Genomic DNA, 13,789 nt, shown 5'->3' with positions numbered 1-13,789 from the left:
GGCCAGCTGCACTTTCTCATGAGAGGGAGAGAGAGAGAGAGAGAAGAGCAAGACAGTATGAAGGAGAGAGAAAGAGAGAGAGAGAGTGAGAGAGCATGAGAGGGAAGGGAGAGGGAGAGAGAGAAGAGAGAGTGTTCCCCATTTCCATATAAGGTACGACCAAAGAAGGAAAGTGGGGAGAACAACAATAATGCCGGCAGGATATTCTCACAGGATATGTATCAGGCAGGGAGTGAAAGAGAGAGAGGGAGGGACAGAGGGAGAAGGGGAGAGAGAGAGAGGGGGGGGGGGGAGGAGAAGAAGAGATGGGAATAGGGCAGCTGCATTGTTGCTGGAGGAGGCTGCGGGCAGCATGAGTGACATTCTGTGCAGGAGATAGTAGCACTGGCACTTTCACTACTACGGTAAGAATCCTTTCTCACTGCTGTATTAAGACAGGAATCTCTCTCTCTCTCCCTCTCTCTCCCTCTCTCTCTCTCTGTCCGTCTCACTGTCTCTGCTGTTGCCTGCCTGTGAGTAGAGACCGAATGCAGATTCCTTACACTTCTTTTGAAAGGAAGCTTTTCAGGTATTGCCTTAGCACTTTATTAGGAAAACCAAACGTATACTGCTCAGGGCTTCGTTTGGCTCTCAGAACAGCCTCAATTCCTTGTGGCATGTATTTCACAGCATTCCTTTAATGATTGCATCACACAATTCTGCAGATCTTTCAGATTTACGTTCATGCTGTGTCTCCCGTTCTGTCACATCCCAAAGGTGTTCTGTCAGATTCAGATCTGGTGCTTGGGAAAGGCCACTGAAGGACACTGAACTCATTACCATGGTCACAAAACTAGTCCTAGAGGACTTGTTTGCATGGCTTGGCAGCATGTTGGAAATAACCATTAGAAGATGGGTAAATTGTGGTCAGGAAAGGATGCACATGGTGATCAACACTTCTCAGTTTGGCCATGGCATTCAAGCCATGATTGCTCAGAATGAACAGCCCCAAAGTGTGCCAAGAAAACCTATTCCACACCAAACTTCTGACCTGACTATCTCTGTGCCTCAGCAGAAATTGAGATTAATCAGACCAGGCTGCATTTTTCTAGTGTTTAAACGTCCAGTTTTGATAAGTCTGTGCCCACTACAGCCTTATCTTTCTGGTTATGGCTGATGGAAGTGGAACCTGATATAAGTTTTGAGGTTGTAGCCTGTTCACCTTGAAGTTTGATGGGTTTTGAGATGCGTTTCTGCTCACTACAATTGAAGAGAGTGGTTTTGTGCCATAAGCCTTTCTATCAACCAGTCTTGCCATTCTCTGCTTAAATCGCTCTCTTCAAGAAGGGGTTTCCATCTTCAACTGAGCTGCCACTCACTGAATGTTTCCTTTATTATTGCACCATTCTGAGTAAACTCAAGAGACTGTTGTGCTGAAAATCCCAGGAGATCAGCAATTCTAGAAATGTCAAACCAGCCCTTCGGGCACCAACAATCATGCTACACTTAAATTAGCTGAGATCACATTTTTTCCCCAGTCTGATGGTTGATGTGAACATTACTTGAAGCTGCTGGCCCATATTGCATGGTTTCTGCATTATACTAATTTCACATGATTGACTGAATAGATCATTGCATATGAATGAGTAGGTGTACAGGTCTTCCTATGAAATTGCTTGGTGAGTGTATATGCACCTACTCATTCATGCATATATCTACTCAGCCGATCATGTAGCAGCAGTTCAGTGCATAAATTTAAGCGGATACCACAACTGGCTATTGTTTTTGTTTGATTTGAAGACCTATTACTCAGTATTTACTATAAATTGTTCAGTAGCTGCTACTATGAGAGTAATATGTAACTTCACTTGTGGTTTAAGGTGGAGTAGTTTAAGTATAGGTTCCATATAGCACTAAAATTGCTCCGCTGTTCCACCATGTTGCTATTACAACTTATTTTTGCACAAGTGTACATAGTGAGTAACGGGACGTTGGCTGAGTGACGCAGTTTTGTGTAAAGAAATAGGGATGTGAAGAAACAGTTTGGAGAAATGGAACTATAAATAGTTACATGACCATTACGCACTGGGGTCACTGTCAGCATATGGGCACATGCCTAAAATCGATTTGTGCTACATATATGAATTTTACTTTCCTCCCCAAAGGAGATAACTAATCATTCTGATTCTGCTTTTGTCTGACATGTGGGTGCTTCCTCTGACGTCAAATATCAATGCCTGAACAATGGATGTTATACAGAAACTGAAACGGCAATAACATATTTTTCTGCAATGTTGGGTCTCATGTATGTCAAAATGTTCCGTCAAAAACAGACTAATTGAAGTCTTTCGTCTCAATTTGGACAGCACCGCTCCTGAAAAGATTACTCTCATTTGTGTGCGTGTGTATATGAATACGTGTGTAGAGCCAGGAACCATGCCTCAGCAGAAAAACTGCACCTTACGTCAGGAACACGCTCACTTCCCCCTAAAAGTGCAGAGCATAAACTGAGTTCAGGCTGTCTGACAGTCTCTGTCTCTCCCTCTCTCTCCTCTCATGTGTGCCATCCTCTCTCCGTCCCTGCAGCACAATGGGGCCCTGCCTGTGGTTGCTCTTCTTCTTAACTGTGAAGGAAGTGGCAGCTTTTGTACACTCGCAACAGCTCTGTCAAGTGGTAAGTGATCCTGCTAAGCACTGTCAAAACCTGTGGAGCCAAGCCTAGATTGTAATTGCTTGTAATTAGATTGTATGCAAATCAAGGAATTTTTGGGAATGAGCAAGGGAATGATGAAGATTTTAGGTTTCTGAGGGAAGCACTGAGGGAACTGTGAGATTACTCTATATATTGCTGTGAAAAAAAGCTGTAGGTTTTTAAGAATTGAACATAACTGGCCATAGAATTTGGTCTCAATGCAAACTTTCACGTTAACAGTCACAAACTGGTTAAAGAAGATCGCTGGTAACTGGCGGAGCCTTCATTAGTCCAAATCAACAACAGGACACATTTGTCTGCTGCAGGAAATCACCTCTAGTTATGTGAGTGGACAGCGGTGGTCCCCAGGGCACTTGACACACAGTATGGCTTGTGGGTAGGAAGTGGTGGGAAGAGCTGTGTTTCAGTGCCCCACGTTGTGCCTGTATCCTCTCGCAGCTCATATATCCTTCAACTCAGCAGGAAAGGGAGGGCTGCTTAGTGACAAGGATGGGCCTCAGCAGGGAACAATATTTTTGTCCTTGAATGTTATTTCCCAGGGCTACATACGACATACTCCAAATATGTATGTGTTGACTTGTTTACAGCCATTATAAGGCGAATGACTATGTGGTTATGTTCTTGGAAATAACATATCACAAGTGATATATGGTGTTGGTCATGATGTCCTTACTGTTATGATGGACGTCATCTGGTCTCAGATTTTGCAAGATGACTAATTGTGGCTGAGTAGCCTCTACAAGGGATCTGTGCACAGTAGGGGTAACGTATGTTCTTCTTGTGTTCTTCTCCACAGCTCCAAAAGGATGCCTACTGCAGTGACCTGAATCTGACGAGTATCCCACCCCAGCTGCCATCTGGCATCCATACTCTTGACCTGTCCCGCAACTTCCTCCAGAACCTAACGGAGGATGTCCTGTTTTCCTACCCCACCATCCAACAACTCAATCTCCACTCCAACAGGATCCAGTTCATTCAGCCAGGCTTCTTCCAAAACATGACCCACCTGCAGGTTCTTGACCTCTCCAAAAACCTGCTGCATCTCAATGCAGCTCTAAAATCGCATGTAGGACCTCTCGCCACCGTCTGGAATCTGGACCTGTCCGGAAATGGCCTTTACACAGACATGAGTGACTACTTTCTGCAAGATGCCCCATTTCTAACTAACCTCTCTTTAAATGGAAACAGCATAACCAAATTAGGCAAAGAAACATTTAGTGGGTGCCTGTCCTTGAGAAACATAAATTTACATAACAATGTCATTCTAGAGATCGAGGAGGGTACGTTTGACTCTCTGAAGGATCTCACAGAACTTGATTTGTCAATGAACTCAATTTCATGCATTAATGACTTCAATCTCTTCAGTCTGAAATTACTGAACCTGAGCAAAAACAGCATGACCTCCTTTCAGAGCATTGACTCGGACAAGGAGTTTGAGCTTCTCCACCTGGACCTGAGGGAGAACAAAATCCACTACTTCCCCATTCTCCCGAGCTGTAACAAGCTTATCTACCTGGATCTCTCAAGGAACCAGCTGCGCAGTGTGAACAGCACTGGTGCGGCTGAAGAACTGCAGTACCTGAGAGACAAAGAAGAGCTGACACATGCACCCCTTCGAGGCAGCAATTACCATCAGCAATTACCCAATCTATTCTACTTAGACCTGAGCTATAACCATCTGAAGGAGGTGCCTCCTGACTTCTTCCGCAGCATGGTGTGTCTAGAAACCCTTAACATTAGCAACAACTGTCTGAGCACCTTCATAGTGGACCCTGAGAGCCCTCTGAATGCAGTGAAAACCCTTGACCTGAGCTTCAACAGCTTGCAGAACCTGACGTTTAGTGGAGGCACCCTGCAGTCACTGGATACACTTTATCTTCAGGGCAACTCCCTGAGCAATTTAGACTCTGGATTTTTTTCCGGTCTACCTAGTATCACAAGCCTGCATCTTCAACTCAATGAGCTGAGTGTCTGTGGTCTGCAGGAGGACCAAACCAGCAACTGTGTCTTTCTGTCCTCCATTCCCACTCTGCAATACCTCTACCTCTCTGAGAACAACCTGCTTTCTTTACCTGCACATGCTTTCCAAGGTAGCCCGTTGCTCATCCTGGACCTATCTTTGAACCCTGGCCTGGAGATCAGTGAGCAAGCTCTCTCAGGCTTAGAGAGATCACTCACTTATCTCTCCTTGAAAGGGGACCAACTCGAGATGCATAGCATGGACCTGTCACTGCTACGAAGTCTGAGGGTGGTGGATTTGTCCAGCAACCAATTAACTAGCCTGTCACTGAGCAAAAACTCTGGCATTGAGATTCTCAACCTGCAGAACAACAGCCTGATGTTCCTGGAAGACCACACGTTAACAGCACTGGAAGGCATGCTTAAAACTCTCTACATCAGCTTCAATCCACTCAGCTGCTGTGTAAACACACGTCTAATCAAGTGGGCGCAACAGGCCAGTGTGGACATCCCAGACATCACAATGGTTACCTGCCAGTATAGAAATGATAATGAGGAGAATGTGGAGATTAACCTCAGAAATGTGAAACCTGAACACTGCGAGATTCTCAACAGCAAAGTGCTTGTGATTAGCATCATTGCGGTGTTAGTTTTGGGACTGATGGTGGTCTTGCTGGTGGCCATCAAGTTGTGCCACTCAAGAAGTCACAGATTTAACCACAGCTACAAGGCTTGAAATATCTAGTAGAAGGAAAACTGAGAAAGGAAACTGAAGGTGACATGTCGAGATGTGACAATCACATGAGTTCAGCAATAGGTCCCTTTCTGGCCACTGCAATGCGTCTGGGTATTTTCTGTTTAGCTGATTGAAGGAGAACTGTCTGAAACTGTTTGACGCGTTGAAAACACTAGACCCATTCACAGCAGACGTTTCAGTCTCAACTGACTTTTTATTTTCATTCAACAAGTGTTACTTTGGAATGACTGAAGGAGCTAAGCAGAACTGTAATCTTGACCTAACACTCGGGCCAGTCTTATAAGTCAGAGAAAGAAAAGACCTATACTTGGCATCTCAGAGGAATCCCATCCACATCAGCTCAGATGAGATACAATCCCAGCTCCCTTTTCTTCAGAGGTTAAAGGACGATGTGGGCCTCAACGGACAATGACTGTTGCTTCATCGAAGGACTGTTTTTTATTTTCTGGTAATACTGTCTTTTTATATGCTCACTACATTTTCCCAGGGTTAGCCTTGGCTCATTATTTTGCACTTTATGGACTGTGTTGTGTGAATATCAAAGACGTTTAAAATGTAATGCGTATGTACTCCTCTTAAGCCTAACCAAAGCCGGCAAACACTACAGATGAACGACATACTACAATTACAACAGCTTTGAATTTAAAAGTACGAAGGGGTGTGGAACACTGCTTAATGGATGGATGTACTGAGCTAACACTGGATTCCATTCAAGGTAGCCTTAACAAGTTTGGGATCCAGTGACATTCATGTATTAGTGAGATAACTTAATATTATACTTTAGGTTAGCTTGCTAGCAAATTTGTAATATACCCCTTATTCCGGTGTGATTCACTTTGAAGGTCAGTGGCATGGCAGTCATGGGACTGGACAGAGAACATGTGGACAATGTGCTTGTGTGAGTGAGTGTGTGTGTGTGTGTGTGTGGGGGGGGGGGGGTATGTGTGGGTGTGTGTGTGTGATATGACATAACCGAGCTAGGGCAGAGGAAGTGCTGCTGTCGGGACACCTGCAGTAAAAATGCAGTGTGTTTTCACAGCTTTAGGGCCACTGCAGATATCTTTCCTGTTGTTGATTCAGTCTCAACAACTCCTGAAAGAGGTGTTTGCTGGAGTGGAGAAGAAATGAAGAAACTTCTAATGGCCAGAAGATCAGTGCATTGTGTGGCACATTAGTTACATACTGCCTCACGATCGCTCCAGGGACTAAATTTAAGTCGGCTGTGATCAGGTCTGAAATATTTGAAGGAATTTATTAATAGAGTTATTAATTAATAGAGATATTAATAGGGTTGAGAGCAGGAACTGGCTGGAGAGTGCTGTTTATACCAGCAGTTGGCATGACTGAAATAGACACAGGAAATCCCTGTGTGTTTGGATTTGTCATTACCTAGTATATAAATAGGAGGATAGTTTACAACCTGTTGATTTCAAAACAAGAGGGATGTTTCCTCCAATGGGTTTCATGGTCACTACCACTTCTTGTTTTCCTCCTACGCATTCTGAGCATGCCGAAACCAGCAGTGATCTCACACGCTTGTACACACGCCCACACAGTGTTGCAGTGGCAAAGGATAGGCTCTGTATGGTCTCAGGCTCCTGTTTCATTCCACAAAATATTTATGCTTTATGAAGGAAATGAATTAATAAAAAGGTTCTGTATAAAGAATGTAAATGAACTAGATGTGTAGTTCATGCAAAGATATATTTATGAAGTTTTCTATTTTCGTAAATAAATGGTCTGTCTTACATGCCTGTGTGCTTGTGTGCTTTGATAATGGACTTCTGAATGCATCACAGTTCTCTCTTGAAAGATTCTGAATATAATTACAAAACATAATACACTGGTTTTTGTATAGGCTCTGAGCTTTCCCTACTGTAAAACAAGCCCACATGCAGGGACCTTATAGAGTACACTCTTAAAAATAAAGGTGCTACAAAGGGTTCTTTGAGCGATGCCATATAAGAACCATGTTTGTAAAAGATTGGTGAATAAATTGGTAATGCTTCTTCAAACCCCCTTTACGGAACCAAAAATGTTTTTTCTGTAGCATTGCTCACATATCTCTTTATAGCACCTTAATTAACCTTTATTACACATATACACACTATAGATCCATTGATCTGATCTGGATCACTGATCACTTATGCTTTTTCTTATTTAAATGTTTTTTTTTCTTGGTTCGGTTTGTGGTGGACACCGTGTGATAGCGTTCTCACCATCCATTGGTCAGACCTGTCTGGGGCGGGGGCAAGAAAGTAAATGCAGAAAGAAGGTCATGCATTCAGGACTAGTGCGTATTTCGGTGCAATTTAAAGTAGAGCAACGGCAGAAATGGCGTTTGTTCAGCTGTAGTGATAAGCTGAGCAATGCTCCAGGTAAAGAGTATAGGGTTGAAGAAATAATGCAGGATCTGAAGGCTTCTCTCTAATTACGTTAATCTTGCTCTTGTGGTTTTCCACGTACAACTGAAAGAGGTTCTCCTACAGTAGAGGTTTCTGCATCAGACACATGTATAGTATAATGAACATAGTATACATGAATGTAAATTTACTAGTAGTCTAAGGTTTTCATTAGTTGGGTCAATTTCCCTGTTTTACAAGACAGAGTAGCCTGTTCAGTACAGAGGTTTCTGCATCAAACACATGTATAGTATAATGAACATAGTATACATGAATGTGTACACAATTACTTGAATATTACCCAACATGGACGGCATTTAGTAGACATTCTTATCCAGAGCAACTTACAAAAGTGCTTAATATGTCACTATAATTCTATAGTAATAATTCATATCCAAAGATAGTGTTGATAGACTCTGAATTCAAGACACATCCAATATCCCTAATACAACAATTTGGTAAGCAATACACAATTTCTAGCTTAAATTTTAGTGCTTCATTAATTGCTCTCGAAAGAGGTGGATCTTCAGTTGATGTTTGAAGTAAGCAGGTGATTCTGCTGGTCAAACACTCAGGGGGAGTTTGTCCAACCACTTTGGTGCCAGGACAGAGAATAATGTGGATGCTTGTCTTCCATGCGTTTTGAGAGATGGTGGTTCATGCCGAGCTGTACTTGAAGCATGAAGGCTCTTGAACGGATCTGGACCATCTTACACAATGTGTGACACAGCCTTGCAGAAGACCTCAGCTTAGACCAACATTACATTTATCGTAGAATGGTGCAACTCTAGCCTCATAACATTTAAAGACCCAGGGAATGTGTTTTCTTTCTAATGAGGTTAATCTTGCTCATCTTTTTTCACAACAAACATGTTCAAAGTATGTCCCATGAAAAATGTTCTAAAAACCAATAAACAGACCATGTATTTTGCCATATTTCTCCAATTTTCTGAATACTACTCAGAACTAGCCAGGCAGTCTGATCCAAAATTATGAATGTTTTTAAGAAGCAAAGTCTGTCAATATCAGCTAGTCTTTTGAGTCGAATGCTTTGAATGTCAGCTAGCGAATGTTCTGTTACTTTTGCTGTCTCTTTTAGGTATTGTAGATTGTGGAAAAACATTTGTTAGCTTTTCTATACCAATATTACAAAATACACTATAGTTATTATTATTTGATAAAAACAATATATGAAAAGCATTTTCTCCTGAAACCCAGCAAGCTGAGAACATTCTAGGAACATTCAGCATGTTTTTAAAAGTTTCCAGGGAGGTTCGCCTGTAACTGTGTTACAGTAATAATGATCCAGGAACATTCTGAAAATTAGAATGTTTCTTACACAGAATCATGAAATGAAACATGAAAATATCTGAAGTAACTTTCCCAAAACTAAAAATACAATAATAAAATATGGGCGCAACGCAGGAATTACCTGGCTTAACTGGCTCTAATCATTCAAATTTCATCATTGTCTGATTATAGTATGCCTTTTGAGTTTGCACAATACAATTGCATTCATCAACTGAACAAGCATGTTGTTAATGTCGGCCAAATTGTAGCTATATCTAGTTATATCTGTTCGTACTTATGCAAATTTGTTCATGTAGAACTAACAGTTACTAAATTTACTAGTAGTCTAAGGTTTTTATTAGTTGGGTCAATTTCCCTGTTTTACAAGACAGAGTAACCTGTTCAGTACAGTAAGATTTAGTCACAAGCAGTGAAAAAATGGGTAAATTATTAAGTGCTGTTGTAATCAGATGTAGGACAACAGTCAGACAGCTCTCAGATAGGCCTGTTAATGTAGTTTCTTACATCATGCAGACTGCTGGGCATAATATAACACTCCACTGGAATAATTTTTTACAGTAATTACTCTAACTGTTAAACACTTACCTGCTTGATTTGTGCCAGGCAACAGTGTAGAAAGTGTACTTTGTTTTTAATATGAGGGTAGGCCAACTGATAGGCCCGTGTATGTATGTGTTTGTATGTGTGTGTGTGTGTGCACGTGCATGTACGTATGTTTGCGGGACAGAATTAGCTGGTGTGCGAGGCAGTGGCCTGATCTGTGTTTGTGTTAACGTGATGTTGGCTGGCAGAGAGACAGCAGGACAATATCCATCAGGCCTTTCCAAACAGGAAGCAGCTTGAGAGGAAAATGCTCAGCGCACATAAATAGAGTCAGACGGGTTCACGCCCGGCCTATTACGCTCCACCGGCCTCAACCCAGCATGCCAGCGAAGGACTGTTAGTTCTTCTTAAAATACACGCTCATTGTTAAAATCTCAGGAATACACGTGACCAATTAATCATTGTTTCCTCCAACAGCAAAACATTCCCCAAGAGAGGAATCTGGAAAAACGAGGGGCGAAACCAGACATCATGCTTTTTTTTTTAACCAGAATGAATTACCTCGTCTCTCCAACTCACACTAGCTCAGCACAGCCCCCAAAACTAGTCTGTGACTCGTTATTACATGAGAACATAATTACCAGAAACAAGAAGAGTAGTGCTCCATTGTCTCCATCTTTAAAACAATAGACACATTCATGTGTTAAAGACAAAGGCCCTCACACTACATCATCCTCCCCACTGTGGATGTATGTATGTATGAATGTGTGTCATCAATTCAGGGAAACTTTAAGTATGTATGTGTAAGCATGGATACATGACTCATGAACCCATGTCTGGGGTCATGGGTTTGATCCTCACTGCAGTCTCAGAGTGTTCTTCTTCCAGTGAGTTTTCTCTGGGTGCTTTGGTTTCCTTCCATCTCTCAAAAACACACAGGGTAGGTGCATTGGCTATGCTGAATTGCCCTTAGGTTCCAGTGAATGGACTTGGGAGGTACCCTGTTCAGGGGCATTCCTGCCTTGATTCCAACGATTCTGGGTGGAGCTCTGGATCCAGTGCGGTGCATCCTGACCAGGAATAAGTGAATAAGAAGATGGATGAATGAATAAATGACCAAACTTTGCATAAAAGTTTGTGCAGAATTTTCCCCCAGTTCCATCATTGCCAAAGATCTGTTTGATTCATGACCACCTAATGCTTAGACCAGGGGTTTCTAACGAGACAAAAATGACCACATTCACCATTCGTGTGACATAAATGGAATTTGGCCTCCACCTATACATGTGGTGAACGCACACCTATATCACATTATATTAAACAAAGTGATAAAGTGGTATGAAAACAAATGGTTTGGGCTCCCCTGATCATTTTAATGATTTTCCTTTATCCCTATAAATCATTGGTTGTTCGAATCAGCAATTTCAGTTAAATATATCATATAGCAGATGAACACAGTGATATTTGAGAAGTGAAATGAAGTTCGTAAGATTTACAGAAAGTGTGCAATTATTATTTAAAACAAAATTAGGCAGGTGCATAAATAAAAAAAAATTACATCAATATGTATTAGATCCTCCTTTTGTAGAAATAACAGCCTCTAAATGCTTTTATAGTTTTATAGTCTGGTTGAAGGTATTTTGGACCAATTTTCTTTACAAAACATCTCCAGTTCAGGTTTGATGGTTTCCGAACATGAACAGCATGAGCATAAACAACAAGGGAAAATCAACTGGATGATTGAATCCAGGTATTGAAGACACAACCCTGACATCAATAATCCAGTGCTCTATCCACTGAGCCACCCTTGCCAGCTACAGACAGTGATTTAAACCTCAGTTGTTGTTGAAGTGAGGGTTATCACCATGGCGAGATCTAAAGAGCTCTTTGAGGCATTCAGAACAAAGGCTGGAGATGCGTACTTTAGCCCTGCGAGTCTTTGCAAGGATTTAGAAAGACCTCAGAACGATTAGAAACTCATTTGACAAAACGTGATAGAAGGTAGTTGTTGTGGGCGAACAGAAATTAAAACCTAGCTATATCTCATCACTTAATGAGTTTTCTGCCAACATGGTACTTGTTCACACAGGGAACTGTGTGTGTGTGCTGCCTGTTTTCATTTTCTGTCCACCATGTGCTGCTTGAAATCACTTCCAACAGCTTGTTTGAAGTGATCATGTGAACATGCTTTGATTTTCGTTGTGATGAAACTTGCTTCTCAGAGCTGAGGTGGTTTCAGCTGTTGTGAGTGATTTTTAAATGCTGTCTTCGTGTTGTGCCGAGCATTACCACATACAGAAATATGCAGGCCATTGTGTAACTGTCACGGCGCAGGAGAAAGAAAGTAGTTGAAATTTGCTCGGCCAACAACTCTCCACCCCTAAGAGTCTGACAAATGAGAGAAAAAAAGACAGACTGGAAGATCCAGACAGCAGTAATCTGAGGATCTAAACTGCTTGTGCCTCCTCCCTCCATTTGTTTGTGCATCGGAAATGTAGGAGACTGGTGTTCCCCCACCCACAGCACCATTCCCCATTCCCTCTACTGTCTGCTTCTCCATCCCACCCACTCAAAACACCCCCCCTCTCCCCCACCCACACACACAAATCATCATCTTGTGCGTTATCTTATTCCTCAGAAGGGGAACACTAAATTATACTTACAAGCAATCTAAAACGCAGAGTTTCAGAGCAGAGCTTTGGCCAACAATCAAACGCTGACCAGCTAAAGGCCGGTTCACAGAACACCGGATGTGTTTATGAAGCTCCGTTCAGAACAGATATGCATCCAAATAACTTTTCAAGATGCACTGATCATATTGCTGAGGTACTTAAGTGTATGTTGTGGGAAGACCGCTCAGTGAATGGACATGATCAACCAGTATAATTAAAGCTGATTAATGTATCCTGTTCGGAGCACCGGTGGGACCGTACTTGCAAAAGGGTTAACAGCATCTCTTTAAGGGTGTTATTGATTCCATTCCATTATTTTATTAGCCTTTGGAGGGGTCCAGTGTCGACTTCAGCAAAAGAACTTCCCCAGATATCATTGCGTCGTGTGGCCTTTCCACTTTCAACCCAAGCCAAGCTGCATAAACGTCTTTGCAGTAACTACTTCAGAAAACCCTTATTATATGCTCCTGGGTGGTGCAGACTTGCAAACATTAGCTCTATCAATGGTGGAGCACATGTTTGATCCTTGGTGAGGCCATAGCTATCCATGGCTGGAAATCTATGACAGCATAATTGGCCTCGCTCACTCTCTGAATGGTTTGGCCCTCCCTATCAGCATGATGATAGCCAGCGCAGATGTCTGTTGGTGGATGTAACAGAAGGGGTCAGTGTGTTAAGTGGTCCAATGATGTTGCATTAGCAGCAGTTTGAAAACAAACAAACAGACACAGACTGGTAGCACTGTGTGACATTGGATGGGTACCTACTGGAAATGACTAACCCAAACAAATTCCCTCCCAAAAGCTTCATGATTTATTTTCTTTTTATTTGTGTAGATGATTGAAGCCTAAACTGGAGGACCTGTCAAATCATACACCCCTACTAAAATCAAAGTCTACTAAAAAACCTGTGATCTAGTAGTTGCAGAGCTGCTCCTGCATTGCACTGTAAAGGTTACTCTTCTCTGGCACTAACAGTGGAAAAACCTCTGATTATGCTGTTTGTGCTGTCAGGTTTTACACTCATATAAAACTATACAAACAAAGGGAGAAAATAAGAGCTTCCAGTTCTGCCTGAAGCGGTTTCATGTCATAGCTGATTTGGAGCGTGACTCAGTCTTTATTGGCATTACAGAATTAGTGATTGCTTTGCGTCACATCACAACCTCAGCATGCGGTCAATAGATCACTGAGGATGTGTTGTCATTTTGCAGTTGGCTGCATGTCTAAATAGGGAGTTCTCGCTCTGAGCCTTTTCTCTTCATTTTTGAAAATCCCTTTAGAAAAGATTACAAATCTGACACATTTTGTGTGCATTTATCCAACTATTATAAGCAGATATTCTCAATTATGAAGCAAATAAGGAGTAAAAAAAAAACCTTACCAGAACATTCCACTGCTGGTAACCTAGATGTATAGACATCATTTTCTAAAATGAATAAGTGAGCAATGGG

At 42.0% G+C, this 13,789-nt stretch overlaps 1 protein-coding gene across 1 annotated transcript; it reads left to right on the top strand.

Annotated features, from left to right (window-relative positions):
• The first annotated feature begins 301 nt into the window (after positions 1-301).
• Positions 302-6,329, top strand: lrrc32 (leucine rich repeat containing 32). Its single transcript, XM_072659358.1, has 3 exons — positions 302-404; positions 2,566-2,653; positions 3,489-6,329. The coding sequence occupies exons 2-3, from the start codon at positions 2,570-2,572 to the stop codon at positions 5,385-5,387; spliced, it is 1,983 nt and encodes a 660-aa protein (XP_072515459.1). The 5' UTR covers positions 302-404; positions 2,566-2,569; the 3' UTR covers positions 5,388-6,329.
• The last annotated feature ends 7,460 nt before the right edge of the window (positions 6,330-13,789 follow it).

This window comes from Salminus brasiliensis, chromosome 16 (assembly GCF_030463535.1).
Source record: "Salminus brasiliensis chromosome 16, fSalBra1.hap2, whole genome shotgun sequence".
In the NCBI taxonomy this organism is placed as follows: Eukaryota; Metazoa; Chordata; class Actinopteri; order Characiformes; family Bryconidae; genus Salminus; species Salminus brasiliensis.
The sequence above is the reverse complement of the archived record's forward strand: the minus strand, read 5'-3'. Positions and strand labels throughout refer to the sequence as shown.